Source organism: Astyanax mexicanus, chromosome 18 (assembly GCF_023375975.1).
Source record: "Astyanax mexicanus isolate ESR-SI-001 chromosome 18, AstMex3_surface, whole genome shotgun sequence".
Lineage (NCBI taxonomy): Eukaryota > Metazoa > Chordata > Actinopteri > Characiformes > Acestrorhamphidae > Astyanax > Astyanax mexicanus.
In genome coordinates, this window is record NC_064425.1 from 40681253 (window position 1) to 40701530 (window position 20278).

Below are 20278 nucleotides of genomic sequence, written 5' to 3' on the forward strand. Positions count from 1 at the left end.
TTTATGACATTGGTGTCGCACATTTATTTCACGTCCAACAAAGTGTTAACAGTGTCCACAGACATTAGAAGACATGAGTCCAACACTCGAAGAGGTTGAGCACTGAGTACACTACAGCCTACCCACTCACGGTATAAAGAGGTTACACCTGCGTACCAGACCGTCCACAGTTTGGTTTATATACACAGCCCAGATGTAGAAGCAGTTACAGTAGACGCACTTCAGTCTGCGGGGCGAGCGCCGGAGCGCCGCTTCGTCCTGCAGAATCAGAGCGAGGGAACTCGTGATGGAGGGGCGGAGCTTTGGAGGAGATACAGTAGATGCTCTGCAAGGTAGTATTAACATGGTCCACTGAGAGATGAAGCAGGAGCGACAGATGAAGAGAGAGAAATCGAGAGATAGATAGATAGATAGATAGATAGAGGGAGACACCACTTATACAGTATTTAAAAACGACCGTCAGATATCCTGCTCGTCTACAATATGTGTTATAATGCAGATGTTCAGTAATGTGCTGATATACTGCACTCCTGAATCCTTCAGCAGGCTGAGGTTCTGCAGAACGAGGTTCCTCGGCCCAACAGAGTAATACAATATAATCTGTTCTAGCTAGTAGTCTTACGTAGATGCTACTGATATACTGCAGGGAGGTAAATGAGCTTCGATGCATTAGCTTTAAACAGTCGAATATCTATATACAGCATGCTGTCACATACAGAGCTTTATCAAATGGACCAAAACTAAGGGAATGGACAGACAGGACTACAGATCGGAGCACCGAGAGGCATCGCCAGAATCCTTCAACTTCTTATTATCTTCTTATTCTTATTTGGCAAAAAAAATAGGATGACTTTTGCTGAATTGGGCTGTTTTCGCACTGCAGTACATTCAAACCAATGCCAGACAGCATCCAAATCACTTACATCACTTTTAAAACCTGCTTGAGTGTGTGTTTTTTTTAAAGTCTGTGCTCTAATGGGTTGGCTGGCCCAAGGCACACCACTCCACGCCGTCCAAACCTTCTGGATTTGTGGGCTTGGAAACTGTGATGAATGACTGTCTGGTCATTCTCCACCATTTACACTACACACAAGCAGATTTAGCTTAAAAAAAAAAAAGCATCGTAAGTGAAAAGGCTAAATGGGCTGTGTAACTAATTATAAGCAATAGTCTAGAGTCTTGAGTCTAGAGTATACTGATAAACCAAGCAGTCAGTAGACAGAGTAAATAGAAAACTTCCAATCAGTTTAAAATAAGGTCGTAAAGAAGAATCTAGTGATTCTAATTCCAAAACTAACAATGAAACTGAATGTGGATCAATGTGTGATTAAGCCAATCACTGCATGTGGAGCGATAGAGGTCAGAAAAGCAGTAAAACATGACCCTCACTGATAAACTGCTCTATACAATTCAATATAATTCATAATTTGATATAAACCCAAATTCTCATTTGATCTGGTGCTGTAATGAACTTTCAATCTAAAATCAGTGAAGTCAAGTAGTTAAAAATGCTTAAAATGCAATTAAATTAAATAAATTAAATAGAATAGAATAGAATAAAATCAAGGGAGGTCAGGTGTGCGTTAGCAGCCAACGACTCAAAACTGTGCAAATCAACAATTAATTTCAATTAAAAAAACAAAGTATACCAGGTTTGTAGCAGTTAATATTGTAATATAATAATACTAATTTCCCAATAATGAAGTGGTGTAATCCAAGAAATGTAATCCCATCATTTTTAAACAAAAATACCAGTAAGAGAACACAAGGTTTTACAAATGATCAAACTGTATTGTATTTTTTTTAACATATTTAGACAGTAGATTTATATATCTTACTATAGCAAGATAAAGATAATAAAGATAATTAGGGAAACTAAGTAATTATCCCATATCTCATTATTTTGTACCTAGTCAAAAATCATTTTATTACGTTTTTTTAAATTATCAATTTAAAAATGTACTAAATTACCAAAAACAAAGGGTAAAATAATAATAAAAAATGTCAAGATCCTCATTTCTGTCTCTTATTACATCATTGGGTAATTATTATTCTTACAATGCTAACTGCTACAAGGCATCATGAATGATAAAAGCGTGAAAGCTTATATATTTGAAAGTGCAATGCAAAAAAAAAATGTGCCTTAATAGATAAATAATGTTTATAAAACATTAATATTAGTGATTAAATAAATAGAAAGGAATAAAGTCAATGAAAAAGTGCTAAAATCTTAATAAAAATGAATAAAAATGCTAAAGGTTTAGGGAGCTGGACTTGATTGTTGTTATTGATCACGGATGTTATTGATCACAGATGTTATTGATCACGGTCTTGTAATACGTCCTAAGCTCTGTACCGTCTCGTAGTGCAGTGGTGTGATTAAAACAACAGGGTTCTAGATAAGCTCAGGAAATTAAAGCACTGGACAACTAACCTGCAGAAGCACACACACGAAACGGAGCACTGCGTCGCGTTATACACAGCGGCCACGCCCCCTACAGCTTACCGCGGGGGAGGGGCTTATCTGTACGAAGCTGCTTTCCTATCATTATCACTAATATAAGCAGTAAGTGTATAGAAGGGGTTCAATCATGGAGAGTTACAGTACTTATGAACTGAGTTATCACTTCGCTAAAGCGGGTCTGACACACACACACACACACACACACACACACTTACATACACTTACATACACCCATGTGCTCTCTTTCTCACACACACTTACACACACAAACCACACACACACACAGGGGAGGGTGCAGAGGCAGGCAGGAGGCAGTACTGAGGGTGGCAGGCAGGGGGCGCTCTTCACATGATCTATTTACACCACAGGAGCCTGTCGGTTTTCCGTTTGATCTCAGGACATTACAGAGGAGGATGATCCTCCCTCACATCCTCATCTGAGCAGATTTCTTCCTGGAGAGTTTAGATCTGATAGAGAAGAGAAAGAACGGAGAAATTAGTAACAGAAAAACAATAAAAACATGTTTTAATATTTTTATTGTATAAACATGTCATCTGCTGGTGTTGATCCACTGTGTTTTATTATCAAGTCTAAAGTCAGTTTTGTTTTCCCACAAAATCTTACAGCACTTCATGCTTCCCTCTGCTACTGACAACTTTTATGGAGATGTGGATTTCATTTTCCAGCAGGACTTAGCACACTGCCCACACTGCCAAGAGTACCAATTGGTCTTATATAATATTCTCATTTTCTGAGACACTGATTTTGAGACGTTGAGAAGTTTTCTTTGGCTGTAACCCAAAAGCATCAACAATAAAAGAAATAAACGCTTAAAATAGATCACTCCACTCTGTGTGTAATACATCTATATAATATACGAGTTTCACATTTTGAACTGAATTACTGAAATAAAGTAACTTTTTAATGATATTTATTTTTTTTGAGATGCACTTGTAGTAAAATATGAGTGTTTTATTATCCATATTCTCTGAGTGAAGAGGAGAAAATTCTTGTACCTGATGGTTCCAGCCAGCAGGGGGTTGAAGGCGTACAGCCAGTCATGCATCTCTTTATCATTGCTGGCCTGCAGGAGAATGCCACGGTGCTCAGTGCAAACGGCAAATGTATTTGGAGTCTGCAGAGAAACCACATACAGAGAGAGAGGGGCACTAGGATGAGAAAAAAGAATTCAGAAAAAGATACAGTATACTATATTAATTTAGATGCATTTACAGTATATTGGTTTGTGTGTTTTAAATGACATGCCATTTATATCCCGGCCTGTGTAGTAAAACCACTCCAGATGATCCAGAACGCAGCAGCACGTCTGGTCTTCAACCAGCCAAAACGGGCACATGTCACCCCGCTGCTCATTGAGCTCCATTGGCTACCAGTTGATGCTCGCATCAAATTCAAAGCTCTTACAATCGCCTACAAGGTGATGACAGAACAGGCTCCTTCCTACCTGCACTCCCTCCTGAAGGCTTACGCTACCTCCCGGCCGCTGCGCTCCTCCAATGAACGTCGCCTCGCTTTGCCAAAAACTCACACAAAGCAATCCAGACTGTTCTCATACAGAGTTCCCCAATGGTGGAACAAACTACCTTCTACTACCAGATCAGGAGAATCTCTCGCTATCTTTAAGAAACTCCTGAAGACAGAGCTCTTCAAAGAGCACTTACTCTCCTAACACCTCTAACACACTAACTGCTTCTAACCTCATTTCCTTCTTCCCCTCCTTCACTCCTCTATCCTATTATTCCCCTTTGACCTCCTTTTATCCCTATCCAAAGATGTTTTACCTTTAAACTTATTTTACATTGTACTTGACTATTGTAAGTCGCTTTGGACAAAAGCGTCTGCCAAATGTAATGTAATGTAATATCTCAATCAGACTTTATAGACCATACTGTATCCTTTGAAAAAATCCAGCCTCATAAAAAAAACACTGTTCTGGTTAAGAGCTGGTTTACTAGCTTGCTTAAAACTATAGTGTATGCTTCACCTATATATATCACAGACCAGCTTATACCATCTAGTAAAAGCAGGTTTTGACCTATATTTCTTAGCAGGAATCTCACATTTTCTACATCTACATCCTAGTTTGATCAAAAATCCATACTGAGTAGATCCTCAAAAACATTGTGCTGTATTTTTTTAGACTATGAGACACACGTAAAGTCTTTTAATTTTTCCAAAAATCGTCAGTGCGCCTTACAATCCAGTCCACCTTATATATGAATTCTACCAGTCAGGTATTAAGGAGCAGTAAAGCCAGTCCGATGAAGTACAGCAGTATAAGGGTTGTATAGGAGTTTACAGTGAAGTGTCTCCAGCACTAAGGCTGGGTGCAGCAGCATTAGCATTAGCCGCTAACCGCAGCGCTAGCTCTTTCGCCATTCAGAGAGGAGTATATTGGACTCACTCTTAGACAAAATATTGGAAATCTAAGCTTACTGTTAATAACAAGTGTATATTAACATCCAGCTCTCGTTAAACTTTGAAAGAATTTATTATTATTTTTTTTAGAATTACAGCTTTGTTTACTTAGGCGCTTCCCTCAGCTTCCCCATTAGAAGGGAAACATGAAGACAACCTTGTTTACTTCGATGTAGGCATCCTTTCTAGTGTCGCATAAAGCGCCTTATAATCCAGTGCACCTTATAGTGTGAAAAATACAGTAAATGATCTACAGCTAAAATTGATTAAATATTGCATAAGATGTGTGGTCTGTGGCTCCGCCCCCTTTGTTTGTTTAGTACTGGATCAGTACTGGACTGGAGGATGGCTCTCACCCTCAGCATGGTCTGCTGGTCCTCGCTGTACTCCACCTGAGCGGAGGACAGGTTAATGACCGCTCTCTCCACGCTGTCGCGCTCGCTGCGGTACAGGTAGACGTAGGGCCGCCGCACCACCACGTAGCGCTTCACCCAGCCGGAGGTGTGCGGCTCCAGGAAGTGCAGGTAACCTTTCTTAGACACGATGGGACTGAAAACAAAACAAGGAGATAAATTAATAATCAATCTTCAAAATTCAAGGAAAGACAAACTACATTCAGCTAAAATGCTAGACATGAAATACAATAAACAAAAAAAATTAAACATCAATTTTAGAAACTTAGATATTTTTCATTTTAATTGCATCCTTTTAGACAAAAGATCAACATTTAATCTTTCATTTCTAAGTAGTTACATCTGGATCTGATACACAGTTCAATAGAAAAGAAGCTAAAAGCAAATACTTTAACCTTTTTACATTTTAACTTTTAAAAGTAATGTATAAGTAAATAATTAGTGCCTAAATTTACGTATCAATAAAATATAATAATTAGACTCAAAATGAAACTGATGACAGGGATGAGGGTTCAAAACCTGGGTCAAAATATTACCATTTATTATTTATTACAATTATTATTAATAATAAAATATTAATTCTAAAAACGAGCTGACATAACTGTAGAGTACTACTATTTTATATAATTAAAAAAAAAACTTATCAACAAAATACAACACAATCTCCAACCTTATCTTCATTTTTTCTGTTTTGAATTTTTTGACAGAATATAAATCTGGCAGTTGTTCTTTGTACTGTTTCAGAATTTCAGGATGAATGGATTAATATAAATGCTTCAAAATTACTTATAATTAATAAAATCTTAAAAGATGCATTTTCTTTCTTGGTCCCCTGTGAAAATTATATGAAAAAAAAAGCTTCTTATCTGGCTAGTAGGTTTTATTTCCTTGGTAAAACATTAATAGAATTAATTAGAAAGTATTATTTACAGTCCCTTTTATATCAGCAGTTAGTTTGATAAATCAGAACTTAATAATGGTAAATGAGTCAAGCTGGGGTGGAATTGAACACATTTTCCTGGGGTTTGGGGTTTTGAGTACCTGACACGGATCTCCTGGATGTTGGGGACGAAGGTACAGGTTCTGGGCTTTCTCTCCTCAGGACTGAACGGATCCAGATCAGGGCTGGAGGCCCCAGAATGCCCCTCTGAGTTCCTGCAGATAAAAACAGACACATACAGTTAACACACCCTGTTAAAGATGTGGAAATTACATTAACAGCCAGTTAATAGAAAACTTTCTAAAACAACATATTTCACAAGAACTCTGACATTCATCAGTGTTTCTTATGTGGGCTGTGTTCAAATTTCAAGGACAGAAAGACCATCATTAGAAAAGCAGAGCTGTAATCAAAATGCTAATGGTAGAACTTATTTTTTTATTTGAAAAGTACATACATAGGACCTTCATTACATGTGCATAGGCATTAAATGATGTATTTTTAGAAAAAAAAAAAATAGTTATGTGAATTAATACGTACCTGCAACATAAGACATTTTATGAAATAATAAAGGGATGCAACTAAGTATGAGTATGAATTCATGTATGTTTGTACATGTTAATACTGATACCTACTAAGCAATTAAAGCCTTGTGAAATAGTGCAGTTGTTAGTGTTAAGTAATGCAATGCAGCAGTTGATTTGTTCCTTTTGGGTTTTGTTTCGAGATTCACATTTTCTAACTCACATTTTGTACTTTTCCAAACAAGAATATTTGAAAGAAATTAAGAAATTATAATAACTTAGATAATAAAGGAGAGTTTTATTAGTTTTTGTATGTCCAAACTTTTGACTGGTACTGTTTATTATCATGTATATCATGTACATATAAAAAGGTATACACTGACCTGAGGTCAGCGCTGCAGAAGTGACCGTCCACCAGTGATGGGCAGGTAGTGGATGGAGTCAGTGTGCTCAGGGTGGAGGAGGAGACGTCTCTCAGCAGTGATGCAGACATCTCCGAAAGCTAACACACACACACACACACACAGTTACACAACACAAAGCCTTTAAAACAACCACACAGAGACAGTGATCACATGACTGATCCTTCAGATACCTGCGCTTCCCCTCACAACCACTATAACAGTAATCATGGCAGGCTGGGAATGACTGACAGGCAGGCAAGAAGACTGGCATCTTCTCTCAGAGAATAAAGGGGCGGGGCTACAAGGCCTAGAGTGGCTCTACTCGAAGTGAGCAAATGAGAGAGGAGAGGCTGCAGGCCATCATCTTACTGGAATGAGATATAATGGATGAGGCCAGTCTGAATGAGTCAGGGAGGAAGAGTGAGCAGAATAGTGCTCAGGACTGCCCTGTACAGACAGACGTCCCGTTCACACGTGGCATTAACTGATCTGGTCTGATCTGGTCTGATCACCAACGACTGCCAACGTGCATCGCTCTTTAGGTCAGGTATTTATAATGTACTTCGTTGTCAGTTGGTCTGTCAATTGGTAGGTAGGAGGATGGATGTTGGTTGGTAGGTGAGTGTCAGTCGGTTGGCTGGTCAGTTAGTAGGTGGGTTATGTCCATCAGTCAGTTGGTAGGCAGGAGGGCGGGTGTTGGTCAGTTGGTAGGTAGAAGGATAACTTTCTCTTGGTAGGTGAGTAGGTATCGGGTGGTCACTCAGTAGATAGGTGGGGACCTGGCTGTCGGTTGGTCGGTGAGTGGGTGTTGGTTGGTCGGTCAGTCAGTTAGTAGGTAAGAGTGGTCCACAGCACAGGGCGTCTGTGAGCTGATGCATCGGAACCGAGTCGCTGCACTTTTCTCAGAGAGCGCTGTGATGCTTTTCTGCAATGCTGCATCAGCAGCAGCTCGAAAAGAAGCGGTGGCTTACTTCACATGTTCACCCTCCTGGTTTGTTGGGGCATCATTAGTGACGTGGGAAGTCCTAATAAGTGGGTTGGGTAATTGGCTGAGCAAAAATGGGAAAATGGGGAAAAAATTGAAATAAAATTATATTAAAAAAACCTAGTCATATTTGGCAGACAGATTTTTTTTGGGACATTGGAATATGTTGATTGGCTAGATGGACCTTTCTAACACTGTAGTATGCTGGTAGCTGGTGTGCTAATGCTGTAGTAGCAATGTAGCAATTTTGGACGAAGCTGGTAGCGATGAAGGATAAGGCCGGTAGCCAGTGTACTGGAGATGTGAGATGATGCTAATGAATCATGCTAATGCTGTGGTATCAATGCTGCAGTATCATTGTAAAATGAAGCTGGTAGCCAGTGTGCTAACAACGATGGACGCATCTAACAACAGCAACTTTCTAATACTAATTTAGCTAGAGGAGACAAAGAATAATTTGGCTAAAGAAGCTGAAGCAGAGTGGAACTACACTATTCGGCCTGAGTATCCATTGGCCCTGCAGTGGAACAGAGGCGAATGCTTCCTCAAGTCGTACTATAGTCCGTTTATACCTGTACTGTGATCAGATCACCCAGGACACATATTAATACCAGGTGTGAACAGGGTCAGAGCGAGAGAGCAGGTGTGGGGCTGCTCTATCTGAAGGATTTACAGAGGAGGGGCAGATAGAGAGCTGCTCTGGATAGATGGAGGGATGAGGAGGGCCTACAGGTGGGGATGCTGAAGCAGTAAAGTCTCACCTTGCTCTCACTGGCACTGCTGCTCACCTGGCTGTACTGCCTGTTGAAGGTGTGCATGAGCAGTCGCAGACACTGTGGAGAAAAGAGAGCGAGAAAAAGAGAGAGAGAGTCAAGTAACCCTACCAACCCTAAAAAAGGCACTATTTAATAAAAGTGTTGGGACACCTACACAGATTTAATGACATCCTATTCTAAATCCGTTAACACTGCATCAATAGGTCAGTCAGGTTAAAGAACACATAGGGCCCTATAGTGGCAATGTATAGTTGGCAATGTATAGTAAACACATGCATCTCATACACATGTGATAGTAGCAGTGCACAAAGCCTTGGCAATGTATAGATCAACTCATTTTTAATGCCTTTTACCCTGCTAATTGAACCTTCACACTCTGCTCTTACTGGTGCAATAATGTGCAATTTATGAAGATTAACCTCCAGGCTGCTCCAATTTAGCCATGAAACCTCCCACACTAAAATGACAGGTGTTTCAGTTTCTTTGTTTAACCCCTGTAGTCTACGTAAATCTGTAATTGTCACCTTGGCAGCCAGTTCCTTCTGCCTGTCGTTGGGGCTGTCCAGACCCAGGCTGACCACCGGGTTGAAGCAGGGGCTGAGGGCTTTTGGAGACTCCATCAGGTCTTTACTGCACAGAGAGTCCTGCCCAAACAGCAGCGACGCCTCCAGCTTCTCTCTCAGCAGCAGGTAGTGCCTCGTCTTCTCAACCTAAACCCACACAACACACAAATACACACATTTAAACAACACACATTTAAATTGCACACTTCAAGGTATACATATAAAGGAGTATAAATATGATAAGGAAATAAATAACAGGTAATACTGGGACATACACTGATCCGTTTTTCTACACCCATTTTCCATTTTATTCATTGATCATATCGGACACTTTGTAGTTCTATAATAATTACAAACTGTAGTTCTGTATCCGTTTCTCTGTTTACTTTATTATTATCTTCCTTTTACCCTGTTCTACAATACTCAGAACCCACAGGATAGAAAACCCCCACAGATCAGCTATTATTATTTGGGTTGTGGGTCATTGTTCTCAGCTTTCTCTGCAGAAGCTGCTTCTGTGTCTCTCAGCTCCTTAACAAACATGTGTGAACATTGTATTTATAAGGTGGAGCTAAAAGTGTGATTTGTATTTACTGCAGTGGAGTAAAAGTAAAATACACTCCTCACCTGTAGAGGGAGCACAGTCGCCAACATAAGCCAATTCTTACATAGTACTCTTACATAGTCACCTCAATTTTACCAAAGGATACAAATAAAAAAATACATATTATAGCTGACTGAATACATTAGTGCTGTCATGTCTCAGAGAATCAGCACCTCCTGCAGTAGACTGAGCTTCTCCAGCTCCCACTGGTGGTCCAGAATGAGGCTGTCACTGCGTGGCCTCCAGCCAGCCAGGTTCTCCTCCCCGCGGACGTACGCTACTGAGGTGTCCAGCACCCGACGACGCCTCCTCTGCATACCTGCACAGCAAAAACAGCAAATAAAAACTCCACTCAAATTTAGTCAATATTTTCTATTTAGAAACTAATCTTTTGCCTTTTGATTTACAGTTTAGATGCAAATCAACTGGTTAAATACGTATTTAATAATAGTAAAACCTCATAGTAGGATATGGAACACGTTTAGATATTCACACTTTACTAAACAAAGGAAATAACCTTAATAAATCCCTGTTTTATATTCATTCAAATAAACCGTTATACATGAGTTTCATCAGCATAACACAGAAATCTGAGGCCATGAAGAAAAAGTATTTTCTAAGAAGAAATAAAAAGATTACAGAAAATCAGGAGACCAAGAACAAAGCCTTGGGGAACACCCTGAATAACAGGAGCAGTAGATAGTAGTGGATATTAGAATAATCTTGAACAAAAATTAATCAAATTAAAATTAGTAAAATTAATAAAAATTTAAAAAGCTGATATCTTACCTGGACTCCCAGCATCTGCTAGGTGACACAGGCTGATCTCATAAACTCCAGTCACACGATTACTGCAAAACAGAAACACAGATTTTCAGTCAGAATTGCAAGGTTGTTGGGTACTGAATGATTATTTGGTATAATTTGTTGCAAACACAGTGTTTGCAATGGGACGTTCAGCTTCAATAATATACTGTTCATATTTATACGTTTCAAAACTTAAACAGAAACTAAAAAATCTGTAAATTTTGTTCTACTTTGTAAACATCAGTAACTCACTGAAAAATGATTATAAAATAATGTTTAAAATGACAAAAATTAAAAAATAAATAAATAATGTTATATAAAAGCAACGGATTTACGAACAAAAATCTACGAAAATTGAACAAAAATCTATAAAAAAATTAAAGTACACAGTATTTAGTGCTGCATTGTTTTCAGACACATTGTTGAGAGTCCGGCCACACCTCTCGGAGGGTCTGAGGACTCCGGTGCTGAAGAGGTTCCGGATGGAGCGGGACGCAGGAAGTTTGGCGTCTCTGGAGTAAAACACCATGCAGAAGTCCTTGGTGATGACCGTGGGCTGAGAGCAGTTCTCCATCTGCAGAAAAAAAATAAATAAGAGGTTTTAAAAAAAAAAAAGAATCGTAAAAAAATCACCCAAACATTTTCACTTTTCACAAAAACAACCACTGGATACATTTCAAACCCAGAACAGAACAAACACTGCAGATCCTGCAGATTGTGATTGTGCAAATCTGAAATTCTTTTTAAATTTTATTTAAATATTCTTTAAAAACAATCTGTCTTAAGAAGAAAAAAGTGTGATTGAGATTAATCACTGTTAATCACTATTTAAATACTGCTGCAAATTATCTGATTTTTTTTTTTTTTTTTTTATAAAATGACAACACTAATTGTAAGGCATTCATAAATGATTATTATGTGTCCCTTTTGGGATAAATCAGTTATTCGTTTATTGTTTTTTAATTTGGACATTTTTTATATTAAAACACTAAAATGTGCTTTGTTTAGACAAAAAATTGTAAAAAATTTAAATACTAAAGATAATAACTAAATATTTATTCATGGTAACTCAATAGAAAAACTACTTTTATTTAAAAAAAAAAAAACAGTTTATACTATTTTATTTTATTGTTCAGAATGGTCAGAAACATTGTTGTGCTTGGTGGTCAGATGGTTGTGTTCACCTCTAGATAAGCTGAGAGGGTGATGTAGATCTTCTCTCCGTAAGGTGTGACCCGGTTCAGCAGGAGGGAATTGTGCATGGAGCTGTCCCACGCTGCCTCAAACCGGTAAAACCTCCTGCAAACCGTCCCAAAAACAGAAAAAAAGAGTTAATAATACATAAAAAATATCACTAATATGATAATTTAACTTTGTTAAAATGTTACTGTTAGATCAGCAAACTACATTTAAAATTACACTGATGAACATACAAACACATAAAAACACAAAGAAAAAGGAAAGAATACCTATGATCAATTCCCAACGACACACTGAGAGGAAGAGAGTGAGAGGGATTAGAGCGTTAGAGGATTATAAAGATCAGATTTTGGTGCATTAATCTGCCTTTACCAGTTAGAGAAAAGAAATAGAACTTCATAACTTCATAAGTCTGTTTAATAATAAATTATTATATTAAAATCAAACAGATAAATTATTATCATCACATCAAATCAGGTTCCTGTCACAGAGCTGCTCTACAAACAGACTCAGGAGATCCTTTGTTCCAAGAGCCATCAGACTCTTTAACTCCTCCCAGTGGAGCCGGAGGAGAGAGGAGGACGGATGAGGACATATTACTGTACATCCTGTACATGTGCACTTCTGGACACTACTTACACTTAAATACAATACTTAAATACAAAACCACAGGTTTATATTCAGTATTGTCACATCTACAGATACCTGCTTTCTTTTCTTCCTTATTTATTCTGCATTACTGCACCACTGTTAAATTACTTTTATATAACCTCCTATAACCTTTAAAATATTATAATGAATTTGTACCTGTCGTCGTATGAGGGTCTGTAGGAACCAGCAGACAGGATGTTGAGGGAGAGGATGTTGGGGTCGATGATGGTCTCATCAGCCTCAGGTGTGTTACGGATTCGTCCTGCAGGCGAGAGGAGAAAATGCTGAGTTATCTTAAACTCTGCAGTGCGCAGATCAGGCCTGGAGAGTCAAAATACTGCCTGGAAATTGCTGTGAACTCCTAAAATCCTCATTAAAGATTTAGTGTATTTAAGGTGGCATTTAAGGTGGAACAGTGGAATATAAAATGTTAACTTGTTCACTTAAAATGAGTAACATTTAATAAATGTAATATTAGCTAAGGTTAGCTTAGCTTCTCTAATTCTACTTATTTGTAATTGTTTTACTGCAATACTGTACTAACTTATATTAATACATTTCGTTGTGTTCAGAACTGTGAAGAATTTACATATCAGACATCACTTGGACAGTTTAGACTCTCTCCCCCTTGATCTGGAACAGTCTACCACATGCCACTTCATCTAAAACAAGGTAATGATCAAAATCATTCAAAATAGAATAATCCTCTTTATGACACACTCTACTTCTTTTTATAATTCATCTTCTTGATCTCCCTTGTCATGTTTTCCTTTTCTTTATTTTATTCAGTTTTTTTCCCATTTTATCTGGCAAATTGTTCCACCCATTCATCTGCTAGTCAATTATGTATCCCCCATCATTAATGATGCCACAACACAAGTAGGGTGAAGACCACCACATGCCTCCTCCGACACATGTGAAGTCAGACTGTTTTCCCAATGCTGCTGGTGCAGCATTACCGATGCCTTGTGCTGATCCACATCACCCTAGGAGTGATGAGGGGGAAAAGCGCCATCTATTGCACCCACCAAGAGAGACAAAGATCAACTGTGCTCTCTCGGGGCTCCGACATCTGATGGAAAGCTGCATGACCCGGATTTAAACCAGCAAACATCTCCCAAACATAGTGACAGCGCTTTAGATCGCTGGTCCACCCAGCACCTCTGTGTTGTACAACCTAGTTTGCTTGCTTCACTTGTATATCATGCAAAAAACAAGAAATCTTTTTATAAAGAAATACAATTATGTGAACTGAGCCACTCACCAATGACCAGCTCCTTAACCTCCTTCCACTCAATATCACGGCCCGATTCATGAGCTATAGTCACTGTGATTCTCCTTTGGATGCCCTGTAGAAATATTTACACAGTGTGAGGAACACTTTCAAGAACCAACAAGCTAAAAGACTTCACTTTTCACTGAACTCTTAAAGCGAATTATGGAGTAACTAAAGTGAAATAATTCATTAATGTGCATTCTTTTTTTTTTTATTAAGAATACAGTATGTCGGATACTGACCTGGTGTAAGAGGAAGGTCCCGTGGCAGGGCATTCCTCCTCTGTGATCCACCACAGCTGGGATATAGCTGGGAAAAAGGTAGAATCGGATTAATTGAAGCAATGTGAACAGCAAAACTGGATTAATCATCAGTATAGAGTTCTTCAGATACTTACTCTCCATTAGCCTCCAGCTCACAGATCTCAAAGAAGGCCATCAGGTCGTATTTGCAGTGGCACGGTCCGGCTGAGGAGCGGGTCATGGCACCCAGTTTGGTGGCTGGCACTGTGGAAGACAAGGATGTCTTAAATAATAATAGGCAGCATTAAAAAAAATATAAAAAATACTAATTAATGTCAAATCAAAAGCTTGCGCAATACAGTGACATACATACAGTATGAATATATAAAATACAGAGATTAATAAAATAAAATAGAAGAAAAAAAAGATTATAAAGATTTTTCCACAACCGAAAATCTGACACAATTCAAGCCAATCAATCAGTTTGTTAGATTACATAGATTATTTTGTATATATTTGTATATATTCTGAGGAGGTACTGATGAGAGCCAGTTTCACCATTACATTTTTGATGGTCTTTATGACTGCACTTAACGTTTTTCAGATTGACTGACCTTCATTTCTTAAAGTATTTTTTCATACTTAGTTGAGTAGTTATTATAATAAGGATTAGAACATTACTCAAATATTCACTATTCACTGTATACCTGTAACTCTACCTCTTCACTACTTTACAACTGATGCTCTCAAACCCTTTATTAAGAGACAAGAAATTCAAGTAATTAACTCTTGATGAGTTCAGCACAGCTGTTAACTGAAAGCCTGAATTCCAGGTGATTTGAGTCCATGTGTTTTTACATAGTTTGGACAAAGATTTAAAAATAATGAATTACCACTGAATTTAAGGTGTGCCCTGGTACTGTATACAAAAATAATTATCGGCTATAATTATGAACATAAAGAGAATACATCATCATGCATCATTTATTCCAGCCAAGTAAGGGTTACCTGGTTTGGATAAGGGCATCACTCGGGGGAACTGTCTTCTGGATGGGCGTAGGGGACTGAAAACACAGCGAGTTATAGAAATGTCAGCATATATGACATAAATACAGTCAACCATACATATCAACAGAAATGTAGTTCTTGTAGAGAAAGCAGAATAGTGTAGATTTAGTGATTTAGATTTAGCGATCACCAAGCCCAGATTGCTGCTAAGCTGTTGCTAGGCTGATGTAGTCAATCAGGTAAACCCGTTTAGCTAGGCGGTTTCTGTGGTACCTATATATTTACAATTGCTACTGTATTTGTAGAAGTTGCTATGGTGTTGCTAGGTGGTGGGTATGGAGTATGGACAGAGTATAATGCCTACTTAATGGTTGCTTTGGAATCACAAGGAGTTGCTAAGGTGTTGATAGATGGGCTCTATAACGCAGCTTGGTGGTTGTTGAGGTATTGCCACACAGTTGCTGTGCTATTCCAAATGGTTTTTGTGGCATTGTTAGTTGGTAATATTGTATTGTTTAAAGGTTGTAAGGTGGTTCCTGGTGTATCAGTGTTGCTGGTTGGTTGCTATTCTGTTGCTAGGTGGTTGCTCTGGGTTTACCAACTAATAAAGTGGTATAATTGCAGCAACACAGAACTGTCATAATCTGGATATTGAGTATCAATACATAATTATTATTAATAATAAGAGTTAATGTGTAAAATTATTAAAACAAATTCCAGGGTGAATTCTCACCTGATGAGATCTTTACAGAGAGGAGGGAAGGGCTGCTTCTGGTAGTGTCCAAACACTTCAAACACTATCGGCTGACTCTTGATGTACTCCACGAAAGACTTTGTGACCTCCACTGTAATCTAGAATTTAACAAAAATGTAAACCACATTAACAGTTTGGCTTTATTGGAGTTTGGAGTGAAATATACTGACTGTATATCTTCCCATCTTCCTGTTCAATCCCTGTAATGAAGCCATAAGGGTCCACTATACCAAAATTGCCAAATTACAATTTTGCCATCTGTAAATTCTTTGTGTTTTTTGCAAAGGTGAGGCTCACTGGTTTCATATCAGCCAGTTACCTTGAAAGTTACCAAAATAAAATCCCCTCCAATTATTATTAAAAACTGGCTACAAAGAAAAGTTGCAAGTTTTACAATAGAAAGCCATGAAAGTTTACACATGTGGATATGGTTGTATTTTGTATTAATTAATTAATTAATGTTAGAAATGTGTATACATTTTGATTCATGTGTAACATCAAACTTATTGTCAGTCGCTTAACAGCTTGTCTTTTTCCCAGGATCTCCCTAATATTATTAAAATTATTTTTCAAACGTTATTATGACATGAAAAATAGCAAAAATAAAACCTGTGCAATAAGTGTGTACATTATTTTTTTATATTGCATTAAAAGAAATTTGATGTAGCACAACAAAATATCTATTAATTTAATAAAGAACATGCATACATACATAAATAAGACCAAATATACCAATAATACATTAGTATCTAGTCACAGGTACAGCCTAAATCTGTCACTTTGAAGTACCCCACTCATACCCAGCATATACACAACATATTACAGCACTATACTGCACCAACTCACTGAAACAGAAACAGAAGCTGATTTCATGCTTACGTTCTGAACGTGGTAGAAGCCGAGAGGAGGTCCTCTGCCTGTGTTTTTCAGGGGCTCGGTGGAGAAAGCCTCATCGTGCCTGTGAATGAAGCTGAAATAACACAAAACATCCAAAGCATTAAAACTCTGTATACGATCCACAACCACACACTGACATGAAGCTTGAAGGACAAGCTGGATCTGCATGCACCAAAAAAAAATACATACAGATTTCCAAGTCTGAACTGACTTAAATTGCAAAATTTTCAGAGTGTAACATATAAAAAGTTTTGCATTGTAAAGTGGCATTAAAAAGTATTGCCCCCCTACAGATTTCTTATGTTTTTGCCTTTTTATCATACTGATATTTTTCTAATTATCGAATAAACTTTAATATATGACAAAGATAACCTGAGTAAATATAAAATCACTTTTTAAATGAAAATTGCATTTATTAAAGGAAAAAACTATCCTAACCAATCTAGCCCTGTGTGAAAAAAGGGTTTGCCCCTAAAGCTAATAACTTGGTTGTGTATCACTCTTGGCAGCAGCAACTGCAATCAAGCTTTACCAATAACTGGCAACGAGTCTTTCACATCTCTGTGGAGGAATTTTGTTCCACTCTTCTTTACAGAATTGTTTTAGAATTGCAATGCTCCCAAACTAGGATGGTGAGCCATGTGAGATCATAGTACGCCTCTTTTCCACATGCCACTCATGCAGCATCACAGCGCACTTGGAGGAAAGCAACAGATCCCCATCTCTGATACAAGAGCTAACAGACGCCTGTGCTGGCCAGCATCACAATGGGAGTGATGTGGGAAGAGAGCGACATCTACCCACCAAAAGAGAACATCCACAACTGTACTCTGCTAGAATGTTCTGTCTTTAAAGGGTTTTAAAGAAGTGATTTGTACGTTTTGCACTAAATGAACTCCCAGTAATGAGAAACGCAGTAATGAGTAACAGTAATCAGACTGTATACTCACTTGAACTGGCAGAAGATATCTGCGTATTCAGCGGAGATGCTGGAGGCCTGCAGGACGGTCACTCTGAAGGTGAAAGTGCTGCCGATTTTCAGGTGCTGGAAGGCTTTCTCCTGCAGGATATCTCCTGTAACCTCCAGAGACTTCAGCGGGCTAGCAGGAGCATCTGGACTGTCTGCAGGACAACGCAGCACCACATCATTAAACACACACTTATTAAAAAGCACTTTATGAAGAAACAGAAACTATAACAGAAATCATATTATATAAAATCTAGGGCTGTCAAAGATAAGCGTAAATGCATGCAATTAATTTGGAATTACACCCCCAAGTTTGACCCCAACTTTTGCCATAATCTTCCATTTCGGACTTGATCTGATTCCTAACAAACCCTGGATCGGTTCTTTTGTGGTGAGAATGTGATCTGGTCATGATCTAACCTAGGCATCGAATCTTCTTTTTTTAATTGAGCTAAACTGCTTATAAGGTGCAGTTTAATCTGATATATTACAAACCCTGTCTCTGCTGCTCCATGCTGTTTACACACGCAGTATTGTGCAGCATTCACTGCTCACAGCTGTGGCACAGGTTTATTGGTACTTTTAGGTTTGTGCCTGTGTGAAACCAAACCAAACAGAGGGGGAAAACACTCCAATTAAAGAACCCATCAACTGGGACAGGTTCTGTTTCAGTTTGTTCCGAAATCAAGGGTAATAAAGAGAGTTTATCCTGCTTTCTTCTACCACCAGCCCAACACATTAATATCGACTGTTGTTTACCTGTGCAGGTGTTGTTGTTGACCTCGTCAGCTGATAGGCTGAGGTCAGAGCTTTGCCCCTCCCCCTCGACGATCCGCAGCTCCTCCTGAGACGTGTTGGAGTGGGACATGCCCCCAGTGCATGATTCTGTCTGAAACTGAACACAGCAAAAATAAAAGATAAAAGATACAATTCTACTAAACTAAATGTTGTTTTAACCCTTTAAAGCCAAGTGTCATTCAACATCACGGTGATACTTTAATAATTAGCTTTTTTTTTTAAATGGTAAAAAAAAAACATGAAACAAACAAGAATTAATTTAATAAAAAAGAAAATAAAATTAAAAACATGTTTTTTGCTCCGTACAGATTTCTACATTTGAAGATGGAACTGAAAGTACTACTAACTATAAGTGGTCAAGCAGGTCTGTGTGGTTTTTAATGCGTTAAAAAAACTGCAGTGAATAATGAGTTCATAAATATATAAAATCCAACGTGATACAAATGTCATAGTAGCAAAGCTTTATTTAATTTATTTTTTAAATAACTGGTCAGAATGTCAAAAAAATCACAAATCACATTTTCTATTAATAATCTAATGGTTTATATATAAACCAGAAACAGACCTTCTCGAATTGCTGGTCCTCGAAAGAGATCTTAGCAGTTCCAGACTGCCGAACTCCTGAGCCGTAATCTGGAGCTTCTTCATCGGCTATAAAGACAAAAAAAGTTGAAAGCATATTTCAGAAGCTTTCAGATTATATTTGAGTAAAAAAAAAGATTGGTAATATTTGTCACTTATATAACTTCACATAGGATTAATCTCATTTAACACATGATACCACTGAGAACCAAATATAAAAAAACACAAATACAAAAAAAATATCCGCAAACAAAAATCACAATAAACACAATAAAAGTTACAAATGTGAACCAGCTCCATATTATCAACTATGGGTTTAGAGTGGAATTTCTTATAAGCAGCTGTAGGTGAAGCGTAAGTGTACCATTAGTTTTGTTCTAAAATGGGGCAAAGTCCATATGCATGTCTGTGGATTTAGAATTAGATTCCATATAACAGCTTTAGCTTCTCCATATATTGTAGCTGCAAACGAGACATCCCCACGTTAATGCCTCCCAACACAATGTGTATGCATCCCAACACTTTTGTCCACATGATATACATGGTGTAAAATGCTCATACCGGAGATGGCCTGCACTGCCACCCGCAGGAAACCCTTCACCTCCCCCTTCTCGCTCACTATCGCCACCCGGTGGACCAGCGGGACGGGGTACAGCAGGTTGCTCAGGTAAACAAACGCCCTGCAGAGAGGATGGAGGAACCAGAGGAGCACATGGGAGAGGGAAGATCCATTTCAGAGGTTTGGGAAAAGGGATAAAAGGTATGAAGGGGAGTGATAAGGTATGTAAAAGGGATGAAAAGGGATGTCAGAAGAATGATGAGGTATGGTGGGGGTGATAAAGTACGTCAGAGGGATGACAAGGTACGTCAGAGGGATGATAAGGTAAGATGAGGGATGATAAGATAAGATGAGGAATATATACGGATATAGAAGGATGATAAAAGAGGTCAAAGCAATGACAAAAAAGGGTCAGAAGGGATGAT

The 20278-nt window shown here is 38.3% G+C and overlaps 1 protein-coding gene across 12 annotated transcripts in view; it reads right to left on the reverse strand.

Annotated features, from left to right (window-relative positions):
• Window positions 1-20278, reverse strand: part of kif1ab (kinesin family member 1Ab) — a 57631-nt gene continuing 37353 nt past the window's right edge. For 7 of the 12 annotated variants that reach the window (XM_049466899.1, XM_049466904.1, XM_049466902.1 and 4 more), the window contains 23 exons: window positions 19856-19974; window positions 19278-19363; window positions 18674-18809; window positions 17898-18069; window positions 16930-17020; window positions 16030-16148; window positions 15297-15352; window positions 14444-14552; window positions 14289-14355; window positions 14035-14119; window positions 12927-13032; window positions 12389-12412; window positions 12104-12218; window positions 11360-11493; window positions 10902-10963; window positions 10286-10431; window positions 9470-9655; window positions 8931-9002; window positions 7164-7282; window positions 6358-6471; window positions 5260-5452; window positions 3481-3599; window positions 1-2931 (listed from right to left, as the gene is read on the reverse strand). In XM_049466899.1, coding sequence (XP_049322856.1) covers window positions 2889-2931; window positions 3481-3599; window positions 5260-5452; window positions 6358-6471; window positions 7164-7282; window positions 8931-9002; window positions 9470-9655; window positions 10286-10431; window positions 10902-10963; window positions 11360-11493; window positions 12104-12218; window positions 12389-12412; window positions 12927-13032; window positions 14035-14119; window positions 14289-14355; window positions 14444-14552; window positions 15297-15352; window positions 16030-16148; window positions 16930-17020; window positions 17898-18069; window positions 18674-18809; window positions 19278-19363; window positions 19856-19974 — 2473 coding nt within the window. In that variant the 3' untranslated portion in view covers window positions 1-2888. The remainder of the gene's footprint in view (window positions 2932-3480; window positions 3600-5259; window positions 5453-6357; window positions 6472-7163; window positions 7283-8930; window positions 9003-9469; window positions 9656-10285; window positions 10432-10901; window positions 10964-11359; window positions 11494-12103; window positions 12219-12388; window positions 12413-12926; window positions 13033-14034; window positions 14120-14288; window positions 14356-14443; window positions 14553-15296; window positions 15353-16029; window positions 16149-16929; window positions 17021-17897; window positions 18070-18673; window positions 18810-19277; window positions 19364-19855; window positions 19975-20278) is intronic. The other 5 variants (XM_049466908.1, XM_049466900.1, XM_049466909.1 and 2 more) reach the window with 2 other exon arrangements.